General features: G+C 40.9%; 2 protein-coding genes across 3 annotated transcripts in view; one reads left to right on the top strand and one right to left on the bottom strand.

The window, feature by feature from the left end:
* Nucleotides 1–23,792, top strand: part of EGFLAM (EGF like, fibronectin type III and laminin G domains) — a 181,798-nt gene that overhangs the window by 97,950 nt on the left and 60,056 nt on the right. The gene's annotated exons all lie outside the window — the stretch shown is intronic.
* On the bottom strand, nt 12,642–13,685 carry LOC119876205 (proteasome maturation protein-like). Its single transcript, XM_038535277.1, is given in 2 exon segments — nt 12,642–13,573; nt 13,575–13,685. Coding segments are annotated over 2 exon segments (426 nt in total). The 5' UTR covers nt 13,671–13,685; the 3' UTR covers nt 12,642–13,243.

Below are 23,792 nucleotides of genomic sequence, written 5' to 3'. Positions count from 1 at the left end.
TGGGGCTATGGTGAGGCCACTCCCCACACATATGTACACACAGACACAGATATACACTTGTACCCACACAAACATAGGCATATACCCCACATGCATAGACCTATACACACACACACACACACACACCTACGCTCATAGTTAAAGAGTAACTATGATCACCCAGCAATTGTTTCATTCTTCTTCCTTAGGGTTTAGAAGCTAAAACTCCCCAGTCATATGACAAAGAATGAAGCTCCTTTCCAGAGAAATGTTAACGATTCTATTTCAAGTCCAGGAAGGTCTCCTTCCACTTTTGCTAGATGAGATCTGTGGTATAATCTTTGGTTAAGCTTTGGGGGACATGGCCAAAATTGGGGCGGCAGTGGCTGGGGCAGGCCCCAGGATCTGAAACATGCTGTTCGTCTTTTTACATTATGGGCTGAGCGGTTGCTCGGTGTGGTGTGCCTCCCACCCTACTTGCTTCCCCAGAGTCTAGCTCCTCTGTGCTTATTTCCTCTGTGCCTTCCTATCGCCTTCTCCACATAGACAAGGAAGTAGAAGGATGAGATGTGACAACTTGTGCTGGCCCTGGGTGTGGGTGTGGAGACTGAGTCCCGGGAGGAGGGCAGAGGTTGGGACGTCTCTAACTTTTTTTTCTTTTTTAAACGGAAACACTGGTCTGAGTTTGCAGTTACCGATAATTATTTCCCCACTGGTGGGTGGCAGCTTTGTGAATTAAGTGGGATGAGGCATGTGAAATTGCTTCACCATATGTAACGTTGCATATGATCCATCTCCCCTGTGAACTAACACTGTATCATTGCAAAGTAATTATGTGTAGGGGAGGCGGCTGATTCAGTGAAAACTCTCAACTATGAAATATTCTTAAATAAATAAAATTTAACTGTGTTTTACATGTATATAGTGGCTCAAATCAGGAAAACAGAAATAGAATTGATGAGGGGGCTGGTTTCATGAATGCATAAGAATGTGCTCTAATTGGTATTTCAGTTGGGAGTTCTTTTCTCGTGATTGCTTCCAATATGTTAACTCATTGTTAACCTTGTATTCCACTACATTCACGCTCCTTATTCTGCTATTACTTTAGATTATTAGTTTCCCAGCCCATTTTCCATATATAAAATAACCTAATTACCAAATAGCATTTATCTGAAACATAATAAATTCTCAATATCAAGGCTACTGTTGCAACAACCTCCTATGAGCCAGGCACTGTGCTGAGGGCATTACTTAGGAAATGCCATGTCAATTCTTCTTTTTTTAAAAAAAAAAAAAATGTATTTATCTATTTGAGAGAGAGAGAGAGAGAATGCACAGGGGGAAGGTCAGAGAGAGAGAAAGAGAGAGGGAAAAAAAAAACCCAAGCAGACTCTGCGCTGAGCATGGAGCCTGGTGCAGAGCTTGATTTCACAACCCCGAGATCACAACCTGAGTCAAACCAAGAGTGGGCACTTAACAGACTGAGCCACGCAGGCGCCCCTCCATGTTAATTCTCACAGAAACCCTGTGCTGGAGCAATAGTATCCCTTTTTATAAATTTTTAAAAATTGAGTCTTTGAAAGCTTTGCAGTCAGCTAAGTTTGAGTTCAAATCCTGCCTTACAATTAACCATTCGTTTCTCCACTTCAAAGTCCATCCCACAGGGATGTTTTCTTGGTGTAGTAACTTCTTTGCTTCCTCAACAGTGAGCTTCAGAACAGAATGTTCACGTTGACCACCAAGGTGGAGAGGGCCCAACGGGATTCCTCGAGATCCCACCCTGGACACCACCATGGGCAGGGCCCCTCTGTTCCTTATTTTAGGTCTACACCTACCTCCTTTCATAAGGAAAGAGAACATCTCAGCTCCACTGACAGGGCATTGACTTCCCCTGACCTGTTAATGCCAGACCCTATTAGCAGCTTAACTGCTGACCAGGGCCAGTGGTGGATCTCAGTTGCTAGTGTGTATGGTTAATCAGAGCCGAGGCCCAGTGATTTTTGGACTTGGTGCTCACTCGGAGTGAGGAAAGGTTTGATGGCTTCTCTGAAGTGGTGCCCCGTGTGCCCAATGCCCACATCTCACCTCAGCTCCACCAAATTACAAGTGGGATGGGAAGAAAATATTAAGATGTTTCAGCGGCAAGATCCTCTAATGAGAAATAGAATCACTTTGGTGACCTTGAATAACAATGATGCTACCCTGTATTTACTGCCAACCTCTTGCTGGTGACTTTGCACACATATCAGATCCTATTTCCCCTGAGGAAATACAAAAGTAAAGGTCATGGTTTGCCACTCCTTACCCCATCCTGCTCATTTTTTTTTAATTTGAGAAAGAAATGCCAACATTATATTTGCCTTATTGCACTGTGCATTCTTTTTTTCCCTGTGATTGATCTCAGAAATTAGCTGGGTGGAGCAGGGGGCTCTGTGGGGCCTCAGGGCACAGGTCCACTCATGTGGTTTTGTAGGACATGTGTTTGCCCCGTCTGGTGGCTGCTTATTTGCTGGGATCCAAGCTTAGTGTGATTGAAAAGGCTGGAAAGAGTAAAAGAGGGCACACACGAGTTGGAAATAATGGAAATGGTGGAAGTAAAAAGCCAAAATTTGTGTTTGTTTGTTTGTTTTCCCAAAGACAAATGAAATGGAATGAAAAAGAACTCACACGTTTGACCAACTGTAGGGTTACATAACCTTTTCAGAGAATGGAATTTGGTCCGAACACCCTCAGCCACTTCATTTCTCCTGTTCTATCTTCATTATTTAGGCAGAGAAAGAACCAAGAAATTCTTTGCTGAAGTGTCCTTGGTATTGTCAGGGTCTTCTCAACAGAAGGTGCTATTTTGTTCCTCACCAAAGCCATCTTGCTCTTCCCTGCCTTGGGGCTTTTGCACCCATTGTTTCCCCTGCCTGGAACTCTCTTTTCCAGATCTTTCCATGACCGCCGCTCGCACCCCTGCTAGCTCAGATGTCACTTCCTCAGACAGACTTCACTGAACTCCACCCTCCTTTACCTGAGCCCCGTTCCTGCTTTAAATTCCTCAGAGCATGCTCACTGCTTGAAATAAAATGGTGCATGCTCACCATTTTATTATCTGCATCCCTTCTGCAGGATAGGCTTCAGAGTGGAGTTGGAATGTCCTGCTCAGGGCTGTGCTCCCAACACTATGCACAAAGTAGATGCTCAGTAAATATTTATGGAGTCGGTGACTGACTTCTTAACTCTTGTGAGTTAAGACAAGAGCTCATGACTATTTTGGAGGCTGGAAACTTTCTCCTGCTACTGTCTGGGGAATTCAAAGAGAAGATGGAAGGAGAAAGGTAGTCTAGAAACCCACCAGTTTTCCCCACTGGCAACGTTCACAGGAAAAGTCCAACTTCAGAATTGCAATGTGTCACAAAAAAGAAAAAGTAGAATAAAAAAGGGAGGGAAGGGGCCCCTGGGTGACTCAGTAGGTTAAACATCTGACTCAGGTCGTGATCCGGGGGTCCAGGATCGATTCCCGCATCAGGCTCCCTGCTCAGCGAGGACTCTGCTTCTCTCTCTCCTCCCTGTTTGTGTTCTCTCTCACCGTCTCTGTCTCTCTCTCTTTCTCTCAAATAAATAAATAAAATATTTAAAAAAGAGAGAGAGGGAGAGAGGAAGGAAAGAAGGGAGCAAAACCTGGGGGTTTAAGTTCAAGACAGTAAGGATGGAAAAGAGGCCTTTGCAAGAGAATCTCGTGATCAAAAGAGCACAAGTTGCTGATGAGGGGGTGAGGGAGGGAGAGACATTTTCTGACCAAGCCCATGTCTACTCCTGTTTTCTTTCTTGTTATTTAGAATAAGCTGCCGTTAACATTTCTATGCTCAATTCAAGTGCATTTTCCCTTTGGTTCTAGCAAGTCTAATCATGGGCGTAGACCTTCAGAGATGGCATAGGAAGGTGTGAGATGCCGGTGTGGGTTTGGTTGCCAGTGTGGATTTGGTTTCCACCAAATGTCCCCCCATCTCCCAGCCCATTTTCTACAACCGTTGCAGAAACACTCTCTTCTACTGAGCTGAGACAACCCATCCTGGTCCAAATCAATCAAATTTCTACAGTAGAGTTGATTTCATGATGTTCTCTATCCTCCCCTCCCCACCCCGGCCACCCCCTTCTTGTCTCTACCTTCCTGCTTACTGGGACATTGCAGCTGGCATGGGTTGTGTATCTGTTTATATAACCTTATCATGCGAATGTCTGTGAGTGAATCTAATTTTGCTCTGAGGTTTGGATCCTTCCTGACTGTCTCCCCAGAGACCTGCTTAGTGTGCAAGGGTTCCTCAGTGCATGTTGTTACATACCTAGCCACAAGTAGAGTTCCTTTATCCCCAGTCACTAGTAAGGGCTCCTATTTGGTGGCAGTGCCTTGAATTGGCTGCAGCAGTGAGTGGAGAGGGAGCAAGTGGGGAATAGAAAGCAGTGATGTGCACCAGGGATGGGTAAGAAGCAGACAGGAAGGGACTGGAGCAGCTTCTCCCCAAATCCCCATAACTTATATGTATAGCCAACTGCCTCTTTTGGTCAGTGCCTATGAAAAATCCTCACCAACTCTTGAAAAGTTCCTCACTGCCTCCAAATACTGTAACTTTAGGTGGAACAGAATCCGTTAGGCATGCCTGGGCCTGATGCCAGGAGAACGATTCTCTTATTATGTTGCTGTGGGAACTCAGGAAAGTCACTTAATCTTTCTGGGCCTCAGCGTTCTCATCTCTAAAATGGGTACAATAATGTCTGAGATAGATAATATTTTCTACTTCTAAAGATCATTTTGAGAAACACGTGTGAAACAGGGATTATGACCTCTACCCACTTTTCTTTTTTTTTTTTCTTCTAAAGATTTTATTTATTAATTCATGAGACACAGAGAGAGAGAGAGAGGCGGAGACACAGGCAGAGAGAGAAGCAGGCTCCATGCAGGGAGCCTGATGTGGGACTGGATCCCAGGACTCCAGGATCATGCCCTGGGCCAAAGGCAGGCGCTCAACTGCTGAGCCACCCAGGTGTCCCTCTGCCCACTTTTCAAGGTGAAGGAGACATCAATAAGTATTTCCTCCATGCATAGTTATGGGAGGATGGTGGAACTGACCTCCAGGTGACCGCCAGTCGGTCTATCGCTTTTCCTTTATGACTCCACACCCTGAGCTCTGCTCTTGAGCCTTGAGGATATTAGAATGTCAGATTTCAGAAACAAACGGTCAAGGACAAAAACTGCCCTGACATTAAGTGGAAGAATAGAAGAGACTACGAGAATTAGGTCAAGCAGAATCATTAGGATGGATTTGGTTGGTTGGTTGGTTTTAAAAGATTGCAGATTTAGAAGACATTAGATAATTAAAACTACAAGGGACAATGAATTTTGCTAACAAAATTTCTTCTCTCTCACCACTCAAGCACATCTTGAATTCAGGGAAAAAAGAGAAAAAAGAGAAAAAAAAAAAAAAAAAGAAAAGAAAAAAAGAAGGAAAGAGAGAGAGACCTCACAGTTATAAATACTGTACCTCTAATTTTTGTTTACTTGTTTTTAACCTCCCCAAAGTTAACCATTTACTTAGACAGGGATCAGCAGATATTTCTGTAAAGGGCAGAGTAGTAAATATCTTGGAATTTCTGAGTTCACTTCTGCTGTTGTAGTGTGAAAGCAGCCATAGACAAAAAAATAAAATAAAATATGTGTGATTGTGTTCCAATAAAACTTCATCAACAGGCATGGGAAATTGAATTTCATATCATTTTCCCATGTCGCAAGATATTTTTTAAACTTGTTTTCAACCATTGAAGGAAGGAAAAACCACTTAACTCATGTACTATTTAAAAGGATTAAAGAAGATAATTTAGGTGATACACACAAACTTTAACACTTCATGAAATGTGCAGTCTCCGTTCTCAAGATTCCAGAGAACTGCAAAATGGGATGATAAGCAGGAAGCATCTGCAGGGTAAAGAATGAGCAGCAGGAGGAGAAAAATAGAAAATGAATTGGGAAAAAAAGCTCTATACTTATATTGGTATAAGTATAGAGCTCAGAGTTGGCTTGGGCATTTGGGATTGGCTGGCTCAATTTCTGGTCATGAGGAGCATTTACAGGGACACAAAGAAAACCTATGTTCTGTTTGCTGATGTGATACCCCTGGCAGAGGCAGAAGCAGCTCCATCTTGGGCCTAGAAATTTATTTCACGGGTATAAAGACAGGTAACTGGACTAGATTTGGCCTGAGGGTCATAGTTTGCTGACCTCTCTGGTATCTTACTGGGGTTCCCCCACCCCAGATTTCAGGAGATTGTCCGGGAAACTTAGAGAATCTACTTGGTAGCAATTACATCACACTTGGAAAGAATCAATTAGTGCATACAAATGAAATTGTCTCCTTGATGGAAATTGAATTTTCACCTGAAATTTAATTTTAATTTTAATTGTCACATAAAACTTCAGATAGAAATGAGAGCCCCAGAGAGCCTACAACCTAGGTGCATTTGGACAGGTTTGCGCTGGTCTCCAGGAACAGTGAGAAAGCTGAGGATGGTTGTTCTGCTGGGCATCATGCCCGGAACTTGAGTTAGGCCTGTAAATTGGTGAGCTTCATGGATTTGTAAATCTTTGGAATGTAAGACAGAAAAAGAGAACAGGAGGAAGAACAAATCATTTGTTTCCCTCCTAGCCTAGGTAAATCTGCATTTTAAGTGTGCAGTTTGTGCATAAACATAACCTCAAATGCGATTTTACATTCAGGTGCCCTCCACAGTAATCGCCCTATTGATTTGCTAATACCTCGATGCATGTAAATCCGAGTAGGGCTCATTTGCACAACTTTATTTGTTCTAAAGGGAATGATTCACTTTGCTGTTTAAATACCTGCTACCTATTAATTGTTCTTCAGAGGCCTCTGTACATCTCACATTACCATACATTTACTTATAATCACTACGCGGATATTTTACCCCCGCTGGCTAGCTAAGGAAGAAAGACTAAAACAAATGATAAGAAAAATATAATTTTCCAAAGAAGAGGCGCTCGTGATGCTCTAGTTTCAACCGAAGCATCTGTTGAACCGGTCAGCTGCTCTTTCATGGCCACATTGTGAGCAAGGGTATACTACTTACTGCACTCCGTCTCAATGTCTCAGTGGATTTTGAAACATTAATATATTGAAGTAATATGCAAATGTTCTTTACTATTTTTCCTTTTGTTACCTCCTATTTCCTTATTACTCATTTTGTCCTTTCTTTTATACTCCTTATATCATGGTTCATCTTTTCCATTATCTCCTTTGGAGGACGTCTTGCTTTTACACAAAAAGCAAGATCCCCCACCCCCATCCCATCCCCCACCCCCGCCCATCATCTCTTAGCATCTAAATCTATGAATCACTGAGGTTCTTGCATGAGAGAGGAGGACCACAGTGGTGGTTTAGCACAGAGAGAGGAGGCCCATGAAATCAGATGGACTCCGGGACAGACATGGAGTAGGGACAGAGTGCACACTGGCTGAGTTTGATGGAGCTCTTCTGATTATGCAACCAAATATGAAACAAAGATGCACACGTAAGAAGGAACCATGGGAGCAACGATGATTTTTCTAATGATCATAGGTGTCAGCAGGAAACAGAGGCACTCACACTTAGTTAATTTGAAGTGAGTTTAGCTAAGGAACCTTTTGCAAAAGTTTGGGTAGATGTAAGGAAAGCAAAAGCAAGCAATTGCCAGCACCTGGAGACAGACAAGGAGAGCCATCCGGCAAGAGCTGTGACCTTCAGACTTGTGTCGGTGACAACCTAGTAGACTGGAAGTTGGAGGACAGAGATTGCTGACTGCTGACTCCTCTCCTTCCTGCTTGCACTCTCCTGCTGATGCTCCAGATGGTCACATCACCACTGGAAGCCCCATGGGTCAGCCTCCCAGGGCCCGGGGGCCCTAGTGGACAGGAGGAGGGGAAGATGCTGGGGGATGGAAGAAAGGAATCCACCAAGAGAAGTAACAGTATCATTTCATATAATAAGAGATTGGGGCCTTTTAATATAGATCCCAAAAATATGGGATTGTATTTCAGCCTTTCACTCTTACTGATGGAGAACAGGAACCTTATCGCATTCATCTTTGCCTTTTTTAGCATTTGCCTTAAACAAGGGAGGTTGACAGGTCTCATAGCCAAACTTTGGTTGACTGAAAGTTTTATAAACTCAGAGTGGACGAGGACTAATTCTTCATTTGGCAGATGAGGAAATGGAGGCCCAGAATGACTCAACAGTCTTCTCAAGGTCACTTAGCTGCAGATCCTGGATAAGAGTGCAGTTTGGTGATGACCTTGTTTTCAACTTGGTTCCCAAAGTTTGTGGGATTTCTTTTTCCTAAAGAATCAGTTCCCCCAAGTTATTTTTACAACATACCCATTTGCTCTTTCAAAAAATACTTAGTGCCATGGTGGCGAGGCACTGTTTCGAATACTGGGGTTTCAGCAGTGAACAAAACAGACGAAAAGAGTCCCTGACCTTGCAGAGCTTACATTTTAGTCAGGGCAGACAGGCAATGAACAGATCAGTTTAAAAATGTACATACTGTGTCAGATGGGAATAAGGGCTAGCAAAATGCAAAACAGACAAGGGGATGGGCAGTCAGAGAAAGCCTCCTGAGAAGGTGACATTTGAGGAAGAAAGATGGGGTGAATTTTCTGGGTACATGTACCTGGGGCAATAGATCAGTTGATCTATCTACCTATTGTCTATCTAATCTATCCATTGATCCACCTGGGAGAAGAGTGTTCTAGGCAAATTCAGAGGCTTTGATGCAGGAGCATCCTGGGATGTTCAGGGAAGAACAAAGGAGGCCTGTGTGGCTGGATTAGGGGTATTTGGGGGAGAGGTCTGTAAGGAGATGAGGTAGCAGGGAAAGTGAAGTCATGGTAATAGTTGATTAGGATGTTGGAGGCCCTTGGACGTTGCTTTTACTGGAGAGGAGATGAGAAGACTGGGAGGGTTGGGGGCTTGACCAGAGGAATGTAAAGATCTCACTTAGGTTTCAGTGAAAGCACAGGTACCAGTATGGGAAGAGGCCAGAAGAAGAGCAGTGAGACCAACCAGGGAAACCATTGCAATAATGTCAAAGCAGAAATTGCTTTTTTTTGTTGTCTTTAAGTAGAAAAAGTAATCCACACTTAATTAGAAAAAAACATTCAAACAACATTAAAAGTGGAAAAAAATCCAAATGAAAATTATATTTAATTTCAGCATCTAGGCATAGCAGCTATTAACATCGTAGTCTATAATCTTAGAGGATTTTTAAAAATCCAATGCTGAGATCAGAGTACATATAACTTTTCTGTGTAACAAAATGCTAGGCACATCTTTAAATATCAACAAATACAGATCTACATCATTAATAACTATAGTATATTCCATTGGAAAGCTCTACCACATTATTTAATTCTTAATTGATAGACACTTAGATTGTTTCACTATTATATACAAAGCAGGGCCTCCCACTAAGCCCTTACTTAGCTTTCAGCTTGTCTACGTTTATATTTCCCCTCTGACATCTCTGTACAGCAGAGTGGGTCAGGACTGTTATCCCTTCCTTATACTTATTCATGGATAGACTCATGTGTGCAGCCAATTGGTAATATGGATGGCATATGAAACCCAACTATTAGTATTTTGATAAGTAATGTACATAGTAAAGCACATTGTTCACACACACTTTTAAGACAAAACTATGTTTCAAAAGGAAAAATCATCTGCCTCAAAGCTCAGGTCTCATACTGCAATTTTTATTTCCAGCTTTTCATTCCCACCTGTATGTTAAGCTACAGATCCGTCAGGGAATGTGGATTATTAGCGCAGCTATCTTACTCAAACCCCCGTGTCTACCATACTTAAAAATGTAAATGTATGTCTCTTTTGCTCCCATCAGTAGCCCTGATCATCTGGTCATAAAGGAATCGCAAAGGCCAGACGTCCGAAGGATCACAAACCCTGGGGGATGACCAACAATTGCTCCTGGGGAGGAAGTAGGAAGCCTCGCCCCCAGATGGCGGTAGTTCCCAAGCCACCCAGCAGATGGCGGTAGTTCACAGACTTTCACAGCTGGAAGACCTTTGGGATCAGTTTGGCATCACCAGAGGTGGTTGAGAAGGGGAACCCAGGGAAGTTCCCTCACTTGCCTCACATGATTGACTTCTTCCCCAGTTAACTAGTCCCAACCTAAAGGGGAGAGGGCAGCTAATTTTAGATTGTAGTTTCAGCAATAGAAAGAAAAGTTCGCAAGCACAAACTGAAATCTCTGCAGAGATCTGAGGGCTTTGTGACATCCTGCTTGTAACCCATGCTGAGTCTTCATGGTACCAAGAACCCAGAGAGTGAATTTCTAAAATAAAATGAATGAAAGGCCGTCCAGTACAGAAAGAATTAGAACAATGAAAGTTAAAAGAGCAAAGGTTTTTTTTTTTTTTTTTTTTTTTTTTTTTTTTAAAGGCTATGTGCAACTTGAAGTTAGGCCTTTTTTGGTTTTGTTTTTTGCTCTTTACTTCAGACATTATCACCACTGGTAATTATGTTAAGTTGGAAAATGTCTTGAGGATGCCCAAGAAAGTATTTCGTTTCTGAATCTACAGCAATTATTTCACTTGTGTAAATGTTCTTTTGCCAATTCATGTTTAAAATGTATATGTAATGCCTATAATATACTGGGGTCTAGCAGTCAACAGGATAGATGATCCCTGCCCTCATGGAGCCTATATGTTCCAGAGTCAGTCTCTGAAAGTAAGTAGATAATAAAATTAGTCTTCATTATATTACATAAGTAATATGTCTTTAATGATGAGTCTTAAGAGGAAGAGAGACAGAGTAAGAGGGCAGAGAGAATGGAGGGAACTGCTCTTTGGGATGGGCTGTCAAAAAGGATTTGAGCAGCATCCCTCTCTCTGTGTGGAGGGAGCTGCAAACGTGCAGATCCTTGGGTGAGAGCAGGCTTGGGATACTCTAGGAGCTGTAAGGAGGCTCTCGTGGCAGGGACATGGTAAGTGACAAAAATGATAGGAAACGAGATTAGAAAGACAGTCAGAGGCCAGTGGTCAAACACTGTAGGTCTCAGTGAAGACTCTGGGTTTTATTCTAAGTTAGGTGCAAAGACCTTGAAGTATTTTGAGCGGCAGAGTGATATGATGTGATCTACATTTTAAACAGGATCATTGTGGCTATGGAATGGAAACCAACGAGACAGGAGGGGAGACCGACAGTAAGGCAATTCTGTATTGCTTTAAGGAAAAGAAAAAAGTAGAGAGCCAAACCAAGTCATGGAATTTTGGAACTAGCAGGTAGTTTAAGGACATAGTCAAACTTCCGCAATTTTCCGATTAGGAACTGAAGCGTCACCAGATTATATGACTAATTCTAGGTCACAGTGGCTGTAAGTATTAGATTCATGGCACTTCTGGTCAGTTCTCTTTTCATTCCCTACCCACTTCTCTGCTGCAAAGACCCCACTTGCATGGTCAGGCCCTTCTACGGAAGAGTAGTGTCACTTCTTGCCACATACACTTATTTCCTGTATTTCCTACGTACTTGTAGCTTCTTTTCAGAGCAAGGGGACTGTTGCTTCCATGGTCCCAGTGGAAACCCTGCACGTGAGGTTCCTGACATCCTTCTTTCACTGCAAGGCTCTACTTCTTTCAGCTAACAGTACTGGGATTCTTTCTCAGCCCTCTTGTTGCTTCCAAAAAGACCTCCTGACCCCGAACACTTTCTGTGTCCTGCTGTGCACTGCTCTGTCTAGCCACATTAGTGAAAATCTTGTGGTTAGACTGATGATGTTCTGTGCAGTCAGAGAGTGGCCTGTTGGGACCTGGTTGTAAACCTGACAGAGGTTAAGAAACTTTGCAGATTTGTATCCTCAGACCTTCCATTTCAGTAAGTGCCTCCAGGATCTTTGCTTCCGATCGTCTTATGCATTTCCTAAAGGCTGCCTGAATGCCTGAATTATTTGGGGGCACCATAGAGTGGTAGTTCTCAAATGGGGGTAATTTTGCCTCCTAGGGGGCAGGTAGCAGTGCCGGAGGGGCATTTTTGGCTGTCACAACTCTGGTAGGTGCTACTGGCATCTGGTAGGTAGAAGCCAGGGATGCTGCTAAGTATCCTACGATGCCCAGGACGGGCATCCACAGCAGTGATCTATCCTGAAATGTCAATAGTGCTAAGGTTGAGGAACTCAACTTGAAGATAAAAATAAAATTAGAAAATCTAACCTTTGCTCAAAATAAAATGGCAATCAGACTGGAAAATTAACCAGCATTCAAAAAATCAACTAGAGCGAAATATTTCTCAGTTTTTTTTGGACTGCCTCCCACAGTAAGAATATGCAATTTGCACTGTAGCCCGACACACACCACACACAAATGTACGTATAAATACGTGTGTGTGCAACTGTCTCCCAGAACAATACCCACTCATGCTGAATGCAGAGCTTTATATTTTTATACCATTTGGTTCCATTTTATTTTTATTTTTTTTTAACTATAATGAAGATTTATTTTTAAATAATTATGGAATCTGTTCAGGGATACATGGTGTGTGTACATGAATATTGTAATTTTTTTCTATTTAATCATCTTGTGATATATAAATCTATCCATTACAACAAGGTAATCAACATATGCTGGTTGATTTTTCATTTTAAAGACAAGACCAAAATCAAAACCTTTGAACTTATACTTTTCAAATTGAAAGAATCAAATAGCTACAATTCTAAAATAGCATCAATAAACCCAGTATTTTTCTTATAAGTATCAACAGGCTATAGTGAAACAAGGTAAAATATAAATACCCTACTCTGTACTTAATTTGAAGTGTTACCACTGAAATCAATTACAGATATTTATTCTGAGATGCTACTATGAAGGTTGTAGACTCAAATGCTGATAATGGTAATCAAAATTAAATTTATGGGATACCCAGAAAACAGGCTGGATTGAAACCTGTACAATTTTAAAATACTCATTAACAACAATTTTTGAAAGACATATAGAAGGCTATTGTTTTCATATAAATTGGGAGTTTTAAAATCATCTTCCTTTAGTGCTTCAATTGTCACATGGCCATAAACCAAAGACTAAATCATTTCAAATGATCACAAATACTATTTAGGCAAAAATTATCATGTGTCAGTACTTTTAATGCTGTACACATCAAATTATAGTAAAAAGATGACTATAAACAACATGCAGCCCCTCTATTTTCATGAACAGCACAACAGATTACAGTAAACCAAGTTTATATTCCACCATCAAGTGTGGTTCTCCCATTAGTTCACTTTGTGATGGGTCATTAAGAATATCTTCAAATCCAATAGTCTCATCATTACCCCTTAAAATATCCAATGAAAGGTTTGAGCTTGGAAGAAATGGAAGACGCTGAACCTGCTGCACTGCCTTGAATTCCATTTGTAATTTTAGTGGAGCAAACAGACCCTGGATGTTTCTTAATGTAGAAAAATTCATTTTATCTTGGTTGAGCTGGAAATTTTTTTCTGATAATTCAAGAGGATGACTGGGCAAAAGTTCATTTTTCACACAAGGCAGACCTTTTTCGAAGAAGATCATGCTGTTCAAAAGGTCCACTTGCTGAAAGTTCAGTAACTGGAATACTGTCCTTCAGCTGAGATCCAAGTCCTCTGGCATTCATCTTCACTTGCTCTGTGAACAGCCGCTCGGCCCTATTACCGTCAGCCAGCCCCGCCCCATTTGGTTCCATTTTAAAAGAACATGGCCATGCCCACTGAATTATTTTTACTGTTCACTAATGTGTTTGAGATCTGTAGTTTGAATAGTACTGAACAAAACGTGTAAGAAAATTGAACACAGCTTCATATAAATAAAAATTAGCACTGAAAAGCATGAAGCAGGAGGTGTATTCTAGTATAGAAGTCACCAAAAGTATCAGCCATTCATTTCACAAGTAGTTATTTTTACCAAACTTTTTTCAAAGAGGATTGAACTGGCTCTTGCCTTCCTGGGGTTCATGATCTAGTCTGGTGACCAGACTGTCATTCAACTAACTGCCTGTACAGTGATGTGCAATATACAGAGAGCGCTCCGTAGCTTGGAGAGGGGGACAGTGATTGATTTTGTGCATCAGAAAGCTGGGAAGTGGATTGACAAAGGTCTCCCAGTGAGGTGACATTAGGAATGGCTGAGTGGGATTTCTCCAAAGGGACAGGGGATGAGGAACAAGAGAATCCAGGTAGAAGGTTTTCTGGGCTGGGTGTTGAGGGAGATCTCTGAGGATGTGCTTGAGGCCAAAGGATATAGAGGTGCAACGCCAGAACACAGCAAGCTACCCTGGACCCCCGCTCTAGGCTAATATAAAACCACCCCCATTATTAGCATGTTACACTCCTGCTCTTCCTGTTCACAGGATAGATGCCACACTCCTTAACCTGATGTTCACAATCTTTTGTAATCTAACCCCAGCCAGCCTTTCTGGCCTTACTGCTCCCGGCTTCATAGCAGGAGCCCCCGACCCCAGCAGATGGATGGTATATTGACTGTACCCACTGTGGCCAGAAGCCTGTGCTCTTCCATCCTCGTGTTTTCTTGCTCAGCAAATTCCAACCAGATGGTAATTTCTCAAGGTGTAGGTTTCAAACATGGAAAAAGGAAATCCTTCCATGGAAAGCATTGCCAGGATTCCATTTGTTATCCAGACAGTGAATTCTCAGCACTACCATTTCATCGTTTTCTCTCTGATGGAGGTCGGTTTGTGATGCTTCAGTGCTTGCAAACCCTCAGCTGAACCCCTGGCTTCCCTTCACTCTCTATGTGGGTTTAATCAATATGCCAATATCTATTTGAAAGTGAGAACAAATTACTCTTGTTTCCATTTATTTTGGAAAAAAAAAAAAAAGTTTCTTAGGCACAGCTTAATCCATGACCCAGAGAGAGTTTGGCTTGCTCCTGTCACAGACTCCCCACAGGGTTTTCAATCAATTGTTGGACAGGATTGTGGGTCAGAGTAAGGACGTAAGCCAGACTCTCTCCTCTGATTTAAGACTGGCTCTACTCCTATGATGATATTCATAATGTAGAAGTTGTTTTCATCATGACAGCGCACCCTCCCTAGCTTAATTACCACCAGTGGTCTTTTCTATAGCTCATCATTAAGGGCTACTGTCTGCTAGAGCCCTGCAAGCTTTTGGAATGTGAGTTCACCCAAGACATTTGAATGTAGGTTTAAATCACTTGTATTTCACCAATGCACAAAAATTATTTGAGGAACTGTGGAATATATGCACACACATTCACACACCATAATTAAAAATAAGTGTGGTAAGATGAACAGAAATCAAACCAGAAATACAAATATAATCACACGAGGTAAAACAGTCACTTAAGTCTTGGATGTCGCCAAACTCTAAACTCCTTATTAGCAAAGACAAGAAGAAAATCAAGGCCTTAGAGAATTCTTTGTATCTCACTAAAGGATGTAAACCTGCTTTTCAGTGAAAATAAAGGGTATTTCAAAAATAGTTCAGACACTCTCTGAAGGTAGTTAACATCCTTTGCCTTCCTAACTTGCCTATATTAATACACTATCGATAAGTCCCCTTCCCCAACTTGTCTGCACAGAAATCACCGTCCTGGTTCCTATGACTTTTCCTTCTGCTTTAGGAATCTTACTGACTTGTATCTAGGTCTGGGTCTTTTCATTTTAGCAATGATATTAGCTTTTTTTTTTAAATTTATTTATTTATTCATGAGAGACGGGGGGGGGGGGGGGGGCAGAGACAAGGCAGAGGGAGAAGCAGGCTCCATGCAGGGAGCCCGATGTGGGACTTGATCCGGGGTCTCCAGGATCACACGCTGGGCCGAAGGTGGCACTAAACCGCTGAGCCACCTGGGTTGCCCCCAATATTAGCTCTTTTGAACTGTAGTCTATTTTTTTTTCCAGATCAGACGTTTTATTTTTATGTCTTTGATTCATAAGACATTTGAAATGTTTCCATCATTCTGGTAAAGACTAAAGAAGCACCCGTGACCTTGGTTTGGATCTTGTCCTCTACATTCACATCCTTATGTAGTATTTTCTCTTGCATTTTTTCATCTTTCTGGGGACATTTCTCAGGTTCACCCCCATGTCACTGACCGAAGTTACTACAATGTAACTTTTGGTCCTTGCTGTCTTAGATGTGGATTTTCATCCTCCTAATAAAATTCTGGCTTGGTTACATTGCTTATTTTTTATTATGAACAATTTCAAACATAGTAAAAAATGTCAGGAATATCTCTATATCCATGACCCAACTTTGTCAAATCTTAACAGTTGCCATATTTGATTCAGTGTTAGAAAAAGAAAACAGCCCTGTCCTCTGCACCCTGTACCCTCCCCACCCCATCCTCCTGCCTTTTCTTTGGAGGTGTTTGCATTTAGTGTTATGGTTTCCCTACACGTTAAGTCATTGTGCTAACATGTATATGTTTATTTACGAATGATGTGGTATTGTCTTGAATGTTTCTACACTTCTTATAAATGCAATGCAAGTACCCCTTGGTGATGAATTTTTCTCCCCAACATTATGTTTTGACTCTCACACCAGTTGAAGTATAAAGCTCTAGTTCATGCAGCTTCACTGCTGTATAGCGTTCCACCAGATAAATACACTTAGTAATATGTGTTGCATAGATCTTCCACTAGCCTGTGACTTATCTTTCACTGCCCTTACAGTATCAATTAATGAACAGAATTATTTCATTCAATGTAGTTAAATATCTCAATTTTTTCTCTTATGATTTATGCTTTCTGTGTTTTTTTTTTTTTTTACTACTTCCTCTTTCCAAGATCATCAAGCAAAATTTTGTTTTACCCTAAAAATTTGAAAATTTTGCTTTTCACATTTAGGGTCTCAATCTACCTGAAATTTACTTTTAGGCATAAAGAAGGAAGAGCCTAACTTAATATATATATATATATATATATATATATATATATATATATATATATATTCTTTTTTCATATAGATAACCAGTTGCCCCGGTACCAATTGTTGAATCATTAATCCTTTCTCCTATTGATTTTTAATGACATCTTTCTGCATATCAGATCTCCACATATTTGTAAGTCTGTTTCTGAGTTCCACTATAGTCTATTTCTTTAGTCTTTAGACTATAGTCTACTTCCCTAGGTCAATACTGTCTTAATTTATGCAGCTTTATAGAATTGTGATATCTGGTAGGTAATTCTACTTGACCTTGTTCTTCTTCAAAATTACCCTGTCTTTTCTTGTCCTGTCACTCTTCAATATAAATTTTAGAATCAGTTTTTCAATTCCATAAAAAACTCGATTGGGAGTTTACAAATCAGAATTATATTGAATTCTGTATTGAATGTATAAATTAATTCTGGAGGAATTGGCATCTTCGTGATATGGACCCATCCAATTCATGGCTGTGTTATATCTCATCCATTTATTTGGATCTTTCCAAAGCCTTTTAGTGAGCTTTTGTTATACTTACTCTTGTATACTTGAAAGGCTATTTTACAGTAGTTTAATCTGTGGAATTTTCTTTCTTTCTTTTTGTAGTCACAATTTCCTTTTCATGCAGTTTTCCTGTGTACTTTTTTGAAAAGAACATATGTTCTCTTATTTTGGTGTCTAGGGTTCTATGTATGTCCACTTGGTCAACCTTTTTAATATTGTTGTTCAAACTTCTATATTGTCAGCTTGATCTATTAGTTACTGAGAGAGACACATTAAAATTTCCCGCTATATATCCCTACCTATACGTCTCTCAGTCTTCTTCTTGATATATATATGAGATTGTAATATTAGGTACATATAAGCTTAGAATCGTCTTATATTCCTGGTAGCTCCTTTAATCATTATTTAGCAACCATTTTTAACATTAATGATGCTGCTTCTCTTTTCTCTTAAAGTTTATGTTGTCTAATGATAATACACTTACACTAGCTTCCTTTTAGCTATTGCTTGAAACACCTTTTACATTATTTTTCACTTTTGATCTCTCACTGTCTTATGTTGTAGGTACTTTCTAGAAACAATATACAGCTTAACTTGTAAAAATCCAGTCTGACAAGCACTGTCCTTTAAATGGCAAGTTGTTTGTTTTTTTTTTTTTTCAGTTTTGTAATTGTTAACATATTCTATTTATTTCTACCATTTTATTTTGTGTTATTTACTCTGCTTTCTTCTTTTTTCTTTTTTTCTCTGTTTTTTTTTTTTTTTTTTAGTTTTGGTGACAGGGAGGAATCTTTGGTGCTTCTTTCCTGTTTTCTATACAATTGACAATATTTTCTTAGCCCCCCCCTTTCTCCTCTCTTGGAGTGAATTATACACTCTTTATTTACCATCCTTAAGTTGTTAACTTTCAAACTTTTATCAGGGTGCTTGGGTGGCTCAGTTGGTTAAGCATCAGTCTTTTGGTTTCGGCTCAGATGATATACTCAGGGTGGTACAATCAAGCCCTGCAGTGAGCATCCACTTAGCAAGGAGTCTGCTTGAGACTCTCTCTCTCTCTGACCTTCTCCTCCAGCCCCCCCCCCACCATGCTCACTATCTCTCTAGTACAAATAAATAAGATCTTAAAAGAAAAATCTTTTATAGTCTAAAGTTAATCAACATCTATTACCCTCATCACAAACAATAAAACCTTAGCAGCCTCAATTTAAGTCAATTCTTTTTTTTTTTTTAAAGATTTTATTTATTTCTTCATGAGAGATACAGAGAGAGAGAGAGGCAGAGACATAGGTAGAGGGAGAAGCACGCTCCATGGAGGGAGCTCAATTCAGGACTCGATCCCAGGACCCCAGGATCATGACCTGAGCCAAAGGCAGACGCTCAACCACTGAGCAACCCAGGTGCCCTCTAAGTCAGTTCTTTCTTGTCTTACATGTTATTTCTTAATATTTTTGTCCCATCTTGTTTAGTAGCCATAGGTTAGACATTTTTTTTACAGAATGCACATTTAGACTCATCCAAATGTTTATCAGTTTCTCTGTCTAATACATTTTTCATCTTATTCTTTCCTTCTTCCTGAAGCATACTTTTCAGTAAATCCTTGATGGTCTGTTAGTGATAAACTCTCTCCAACTTTGTGATCCAGTCCTTGTTTCATTCTAATTGTTGAAAAACCACTTAATCAAATATAGAATTTTGTGATGGTAATGATTTATCCTAGCATCGTGTCTCAAACTGGAGAGGGGGGATGAGAAAGTATAATTGTCTTTGGTTGAAACCATCTGGTTATCATAATACTTAAAAGAGATGGTTTAAACCATCTGGTTATCACACATCACAGTTGATACCCAAATGTGAAGCTACTTTAAAAAAGACCACAGAGGCTAGTTTGGATGTCTCAGTGGACATTAGTGCCCACTTCAGCCCAGGGCATGATCCTGGAGACCCGGGATCGAGTCCCATGTCAGGTTCCCTGCATGGAGCCGCTTCTCCCTCTGCCTGTGTCTCTGCCTCTCTCTCTGTGTGTCTCTCATGAAGAAATAAATAAAATCTTAAAAAAAAAAAAGACCACAGAGAGTCCACGGTGACAGTCCACAGCCACAGTGGTGCTCCCATGTGCAGAGCATCAGTCATCCCACCCTGTGGGTGTGGGCGTGTCTCCCTCCCCACTGGACTGTGAGCCCTCAGCAAGCTGCCTGTCCTCTTTCTCATCTTGCTCTGTACTCTACCTCCTGGGCCTCAAATGCAGAACTCAGCCCTGTTTTGTAATGACCCATTGGAGATCACACTATATATGTCAGTTTTGTGTTTGCCACCCAGTCTCTGCTACAGGATCCAACATTCAATCCCCGCTTTTCTAGATCATTCTCATGAGCACACAAACATGTATGCTATATTCATAAAAAAGACTCCCATGACCCCAAATGCCTCCCCCTCCCATCTTGTTTCTCTGCTTTCCTTCAAGCTAGAGTTATTATGTTTTCTACACTCATTGTTAACCAGTTGTTTTTTGTTTTGTTTTGTTTTTTGTTTTTACCTCTATACCCTGTTCATCTGACTCCAGTGTGCTTCTACCCCCAGTGCTTATGTGGGAAGGGCCAATGACCTCCATTTTTCCAAACATAATGTCATCCCATGAACATATCACATGCCATCATATTTAAAATGAAGTAATGAACATTTATAATACATCTGACTAATTTCTTAATTTTTAATACAACTATAAAATTGAATAACTCAAATATTTGATATAGATTGCCAAATTATCCCATGGAAAGAGAGAGAAGGAAAGAAGGAGAGAGAGAGAGAGATCTCACTTTTTAAGCCATATCCTTCTGACACGATGGACAATAGTTTTCTCTGCTGCTGAACTCCCAGTGAAAATAACTGGCTGCACAGTTAGAACATTGGCATTGACCAGATTAAAACTGGAGTCCTTCAAAAAATATTTAGCTTGTGTTTACCATATGCAGAGTATACTTAAGATTTGGCCCTTAAAGAGAACATTCAGTCATTCAGTCATTCTCTTATCTAATAAATCAGCATTGAGTGCCTGTTGTATACATAATACTGAAATCTTAATGCTAGTCACATTTCGGCTGTTCAGAAATGTCCTCATTGCCTACCTAAATAATACACCACCCACTCCACCTCGACTCCTGAGGTATCACCATAGAATGTTGTCAGTGAATTGTTATTCATTATTCTTTGAAGTTACAAAGATTCCAAGTCTGAAATCTCTAGCACAGCATGATGAAAATATGGCCTTGGGTTTTCCTGCTGTGTTTACAGCCACCTTTTGCATTATGCTTTGGCTATGTATCTCCTCCATCAGCAGGAAACAAAAAAGTAGGTGCCTAACACCTTGGTTTCTGTCCATTTGCTTAACTTTCCATGGCCCCATTATCTTAAGAAAGGGAGGCTCTGAGGGAGAAAGATATAGTGGCTTGTACTTGGTTGACTGGTTTATATTCTTCAAAAGGTGATACCCCACAGAGTTATGCACAGTTGGCATGTCCTATGCATGTGTATGCTGAAGATAAAGGAGTAGGAGAAGCTTTGAGGTGAGGGCTCTAGAAATCACTTGGCACCTGGGGTATCATCCTGAGCTAGAGTCAGATGGGAGTTTCAGGAAGCAGGAGCAGAAAAGAGCAAACACATTTGCCTCTGGCTGGTACTTAGAGCAGCTCTCTCCCAACACCCCACTCCTACCACTATAGAAACACACCCTGGATTAGTTAGATCTATTCAGATTGGAGGAAAACATTCAGGCAGACAATTTGGGGGAAAGGAAGGAAAAAGGGAATGCATTCAGCATCCTTGTAGATGCTCTGAGTCCCTGTGCTGCCGAGGCTGATATTAAGCAGGCTAATTTTCCGCAGAACCAGGAGTCTCTCCCAGTAACCTTCAGGATCACAAGGGAGCTCTGCGCCCCCACCCTTCAGCATGCACATGGTTGGTAGATACACTTCTTGGGGAGAGGGTCTAATTGTGTCATTTGACTCCCATTCATTTCAGTTAGGAATGCACTGAACTTCTAGCCATCACAACCACCCTCACCGCCAAAGACAATATAGTAGAAAGGAAAGTTCCAAAAGACTTCTACTTACATCTTACCGACCCAGACTACCTCACGGCCACCTCTAGATGCAAAAGAGGTTCAGAAGTCCAATGTTTAGCTCCTGTAGCACCTACAGAGAAGAGGTAAGGGAGGAAGGATTAAGGTTGAAATATCCGCCTTGCCTTCTGATGTGAATGCTGTCTTTTGGTAGATTTTCACACAGGCCTCTCAGAGGTGGTTGGTCTGGATATGATTGTCTTAGGCTCAGGCATAGATCCTGGTTCCATCATTTTTGGCCAGGGTGGCAGGACTGACTTCATTTAAAGCAGATAGCCCAAGCCAAAGCAACTTAATGCCAAAGAGCCACTTGGAAGACTCACCCCAGAAGGGGCACAGGGTATGGATTATTTTCAAGGCAAGGTCTCTGGAATGCTTTCTTTAAGATCTTGGAAAGAATTGTTGATAGCTTTTAAACCCTTTCTATGGGTCCTTTTGTGCCTAAAGTTTTGCTGTTTAAGAATCCAGATGAATGCTGCAGTCATATATTTTTATTATGCCTAAATTATTTCAAAAGTTTACTCTTTTTATTTCTTATACATTTTATAAATTTCTACAATGTTCCTGGGAGTGAGTAAGGTTTGGTGTTATAGTAGAAACCAATATAGACGATATTACCTTCTTTAAGGTATTTTCAATCTATTGAAAGAGTCACTGTTATGAAATCATTCCACAAATAAATATATAATTACAAGTTTAAAATGCTATAAAAGAGGAGAGAACCATGAGAATATATAGGAAGGGAACCTGACCTTATCTGGGATGAGAAAACATCCCCAAGAGGGTGATTTTGAGCAGAGATATAATAATTAAAAAGGCAAAAGATGGGCAATGAGGGATAAGATTTCCAAGCCTAGGGAATGTGCATGTGCAAAGACCCTGAGGCAAGAGAAAGCATGATGTACCTCCCAAATGAAAAGAAGAACCAATGTTTTTTCTGGCTGGAGCAGGATAAGAAGGAATAAATTGGTATGAGATGGGGCTTGAACTGGCAGTAACACAGAGTCTCTAAAGGGACAAAGGCCACAGGTCTGACCTGCCATTTTTCTGTCCAGCCAACCAAATCTTGAATATTTGCGCTGGAGGAGATGACCCAGTTTCAATGACACATTGCCTCATGGGGGACTCTTTCCCTCCAACCATTCTTGTTCTAGTGAATTGAGGTTTTGAGGATGCCCACTTAAAAACACTTATCCTCTTTTTCCATTTTCTGAACCAACTGAGAAATAAGACAACAGAGTCAGCAGATAAAGAATCAAATTGCTATCGTTATTTCTGAAATTTCCAGCACAAGGCTTGGCAGAGAAGACTGGGCAGAGAAAGTAGCTTACTCTAAGGTACAAAGTGGGTTTGAGAACTCCCCTCTGCCTAGGGAAGAGCCCACTTGAAGCAGAGTTTGCATTTGCAGAGAAGTCCCACCTGCCCAGGTCACTGCTTTCCACTTTTCTAGGTTGAGAAGGGAAGTGGGAGGGACCAAATTTGCCCACAACTCCTCCTCCCTCCCCCAGGTCCTTTGATGGATTGGCTTCAGAACCATGGACCAAATACTGCCACCTGGAGCTAGGTTACTGTCTCTACCCCTGTAGGGAGGCAGAGGGGTTGGACAAGAATTCAACATTATTTTGGGAAACTCCCTGCATGATTACAACTTCAGGAGTGGAGAATATCTTTTCCTCTCTCATCCATTGCCAAGAGCTGTTAAGAGAAGGGACTCACATACCCTGGTCCTTATGAGTGAAGATGAATTCTGATAAATGATATCCTATCTTCTAGGAAGCTAATAACATTGAACACAAAGCCACAATCCCCAAAGCATATAACTTCCTTGCTGAACTAACTCCTTTTTTTTCCTTTTTATCCACATAAATAAAATTCCCCAGCTGTATCTTTTTCAAACCTTGCTTGAAGTAACAGATGCCAACAATATGTCTAAATCAAAAGTGTAAACTTTAGGGTCACAGAATGTTAGTGCTGGAAAGGATCCTGTAGGTCATCAAATCTAATCCCACTCCTTGTTTTATTAGAAAACATGAGACCCAGAGAGATAAGTGTCTTGTCCAGGGTCACATAGTCGTCCGTGTGCCTCTTGTAATTATTTGGATTCCGTGACCAGGGGTATTTCCAACTACACCATGTTGATACATCAGAGAAACTCACTATTTGTAGAATGCTTGTGATGCTTTTATAAAAATAAATATACAGGGGCTCCTGGGTG

Source organism: Canis lupus, chromosome 4, assembly GCF_011100685.1.
Source record: "Canis lupus familiaris isolate Mischka breed German Shepherd chromosome 4, alternate assembly UU_Cfam_GSD_1.0, whole genome shotgun sequence".
Taxonomy (NCBI): domain Eukaryota; kingdom Metazoa; phylum Chordata; class Mammalia; order Carnivora; family Canidae; genus Canis; species Canis lupus.
The sequence above is the reverse complement of the archived record's forward strand: the minus strand, read 5'-3'. Positions and strand labels throughout refer to the sequence as shown.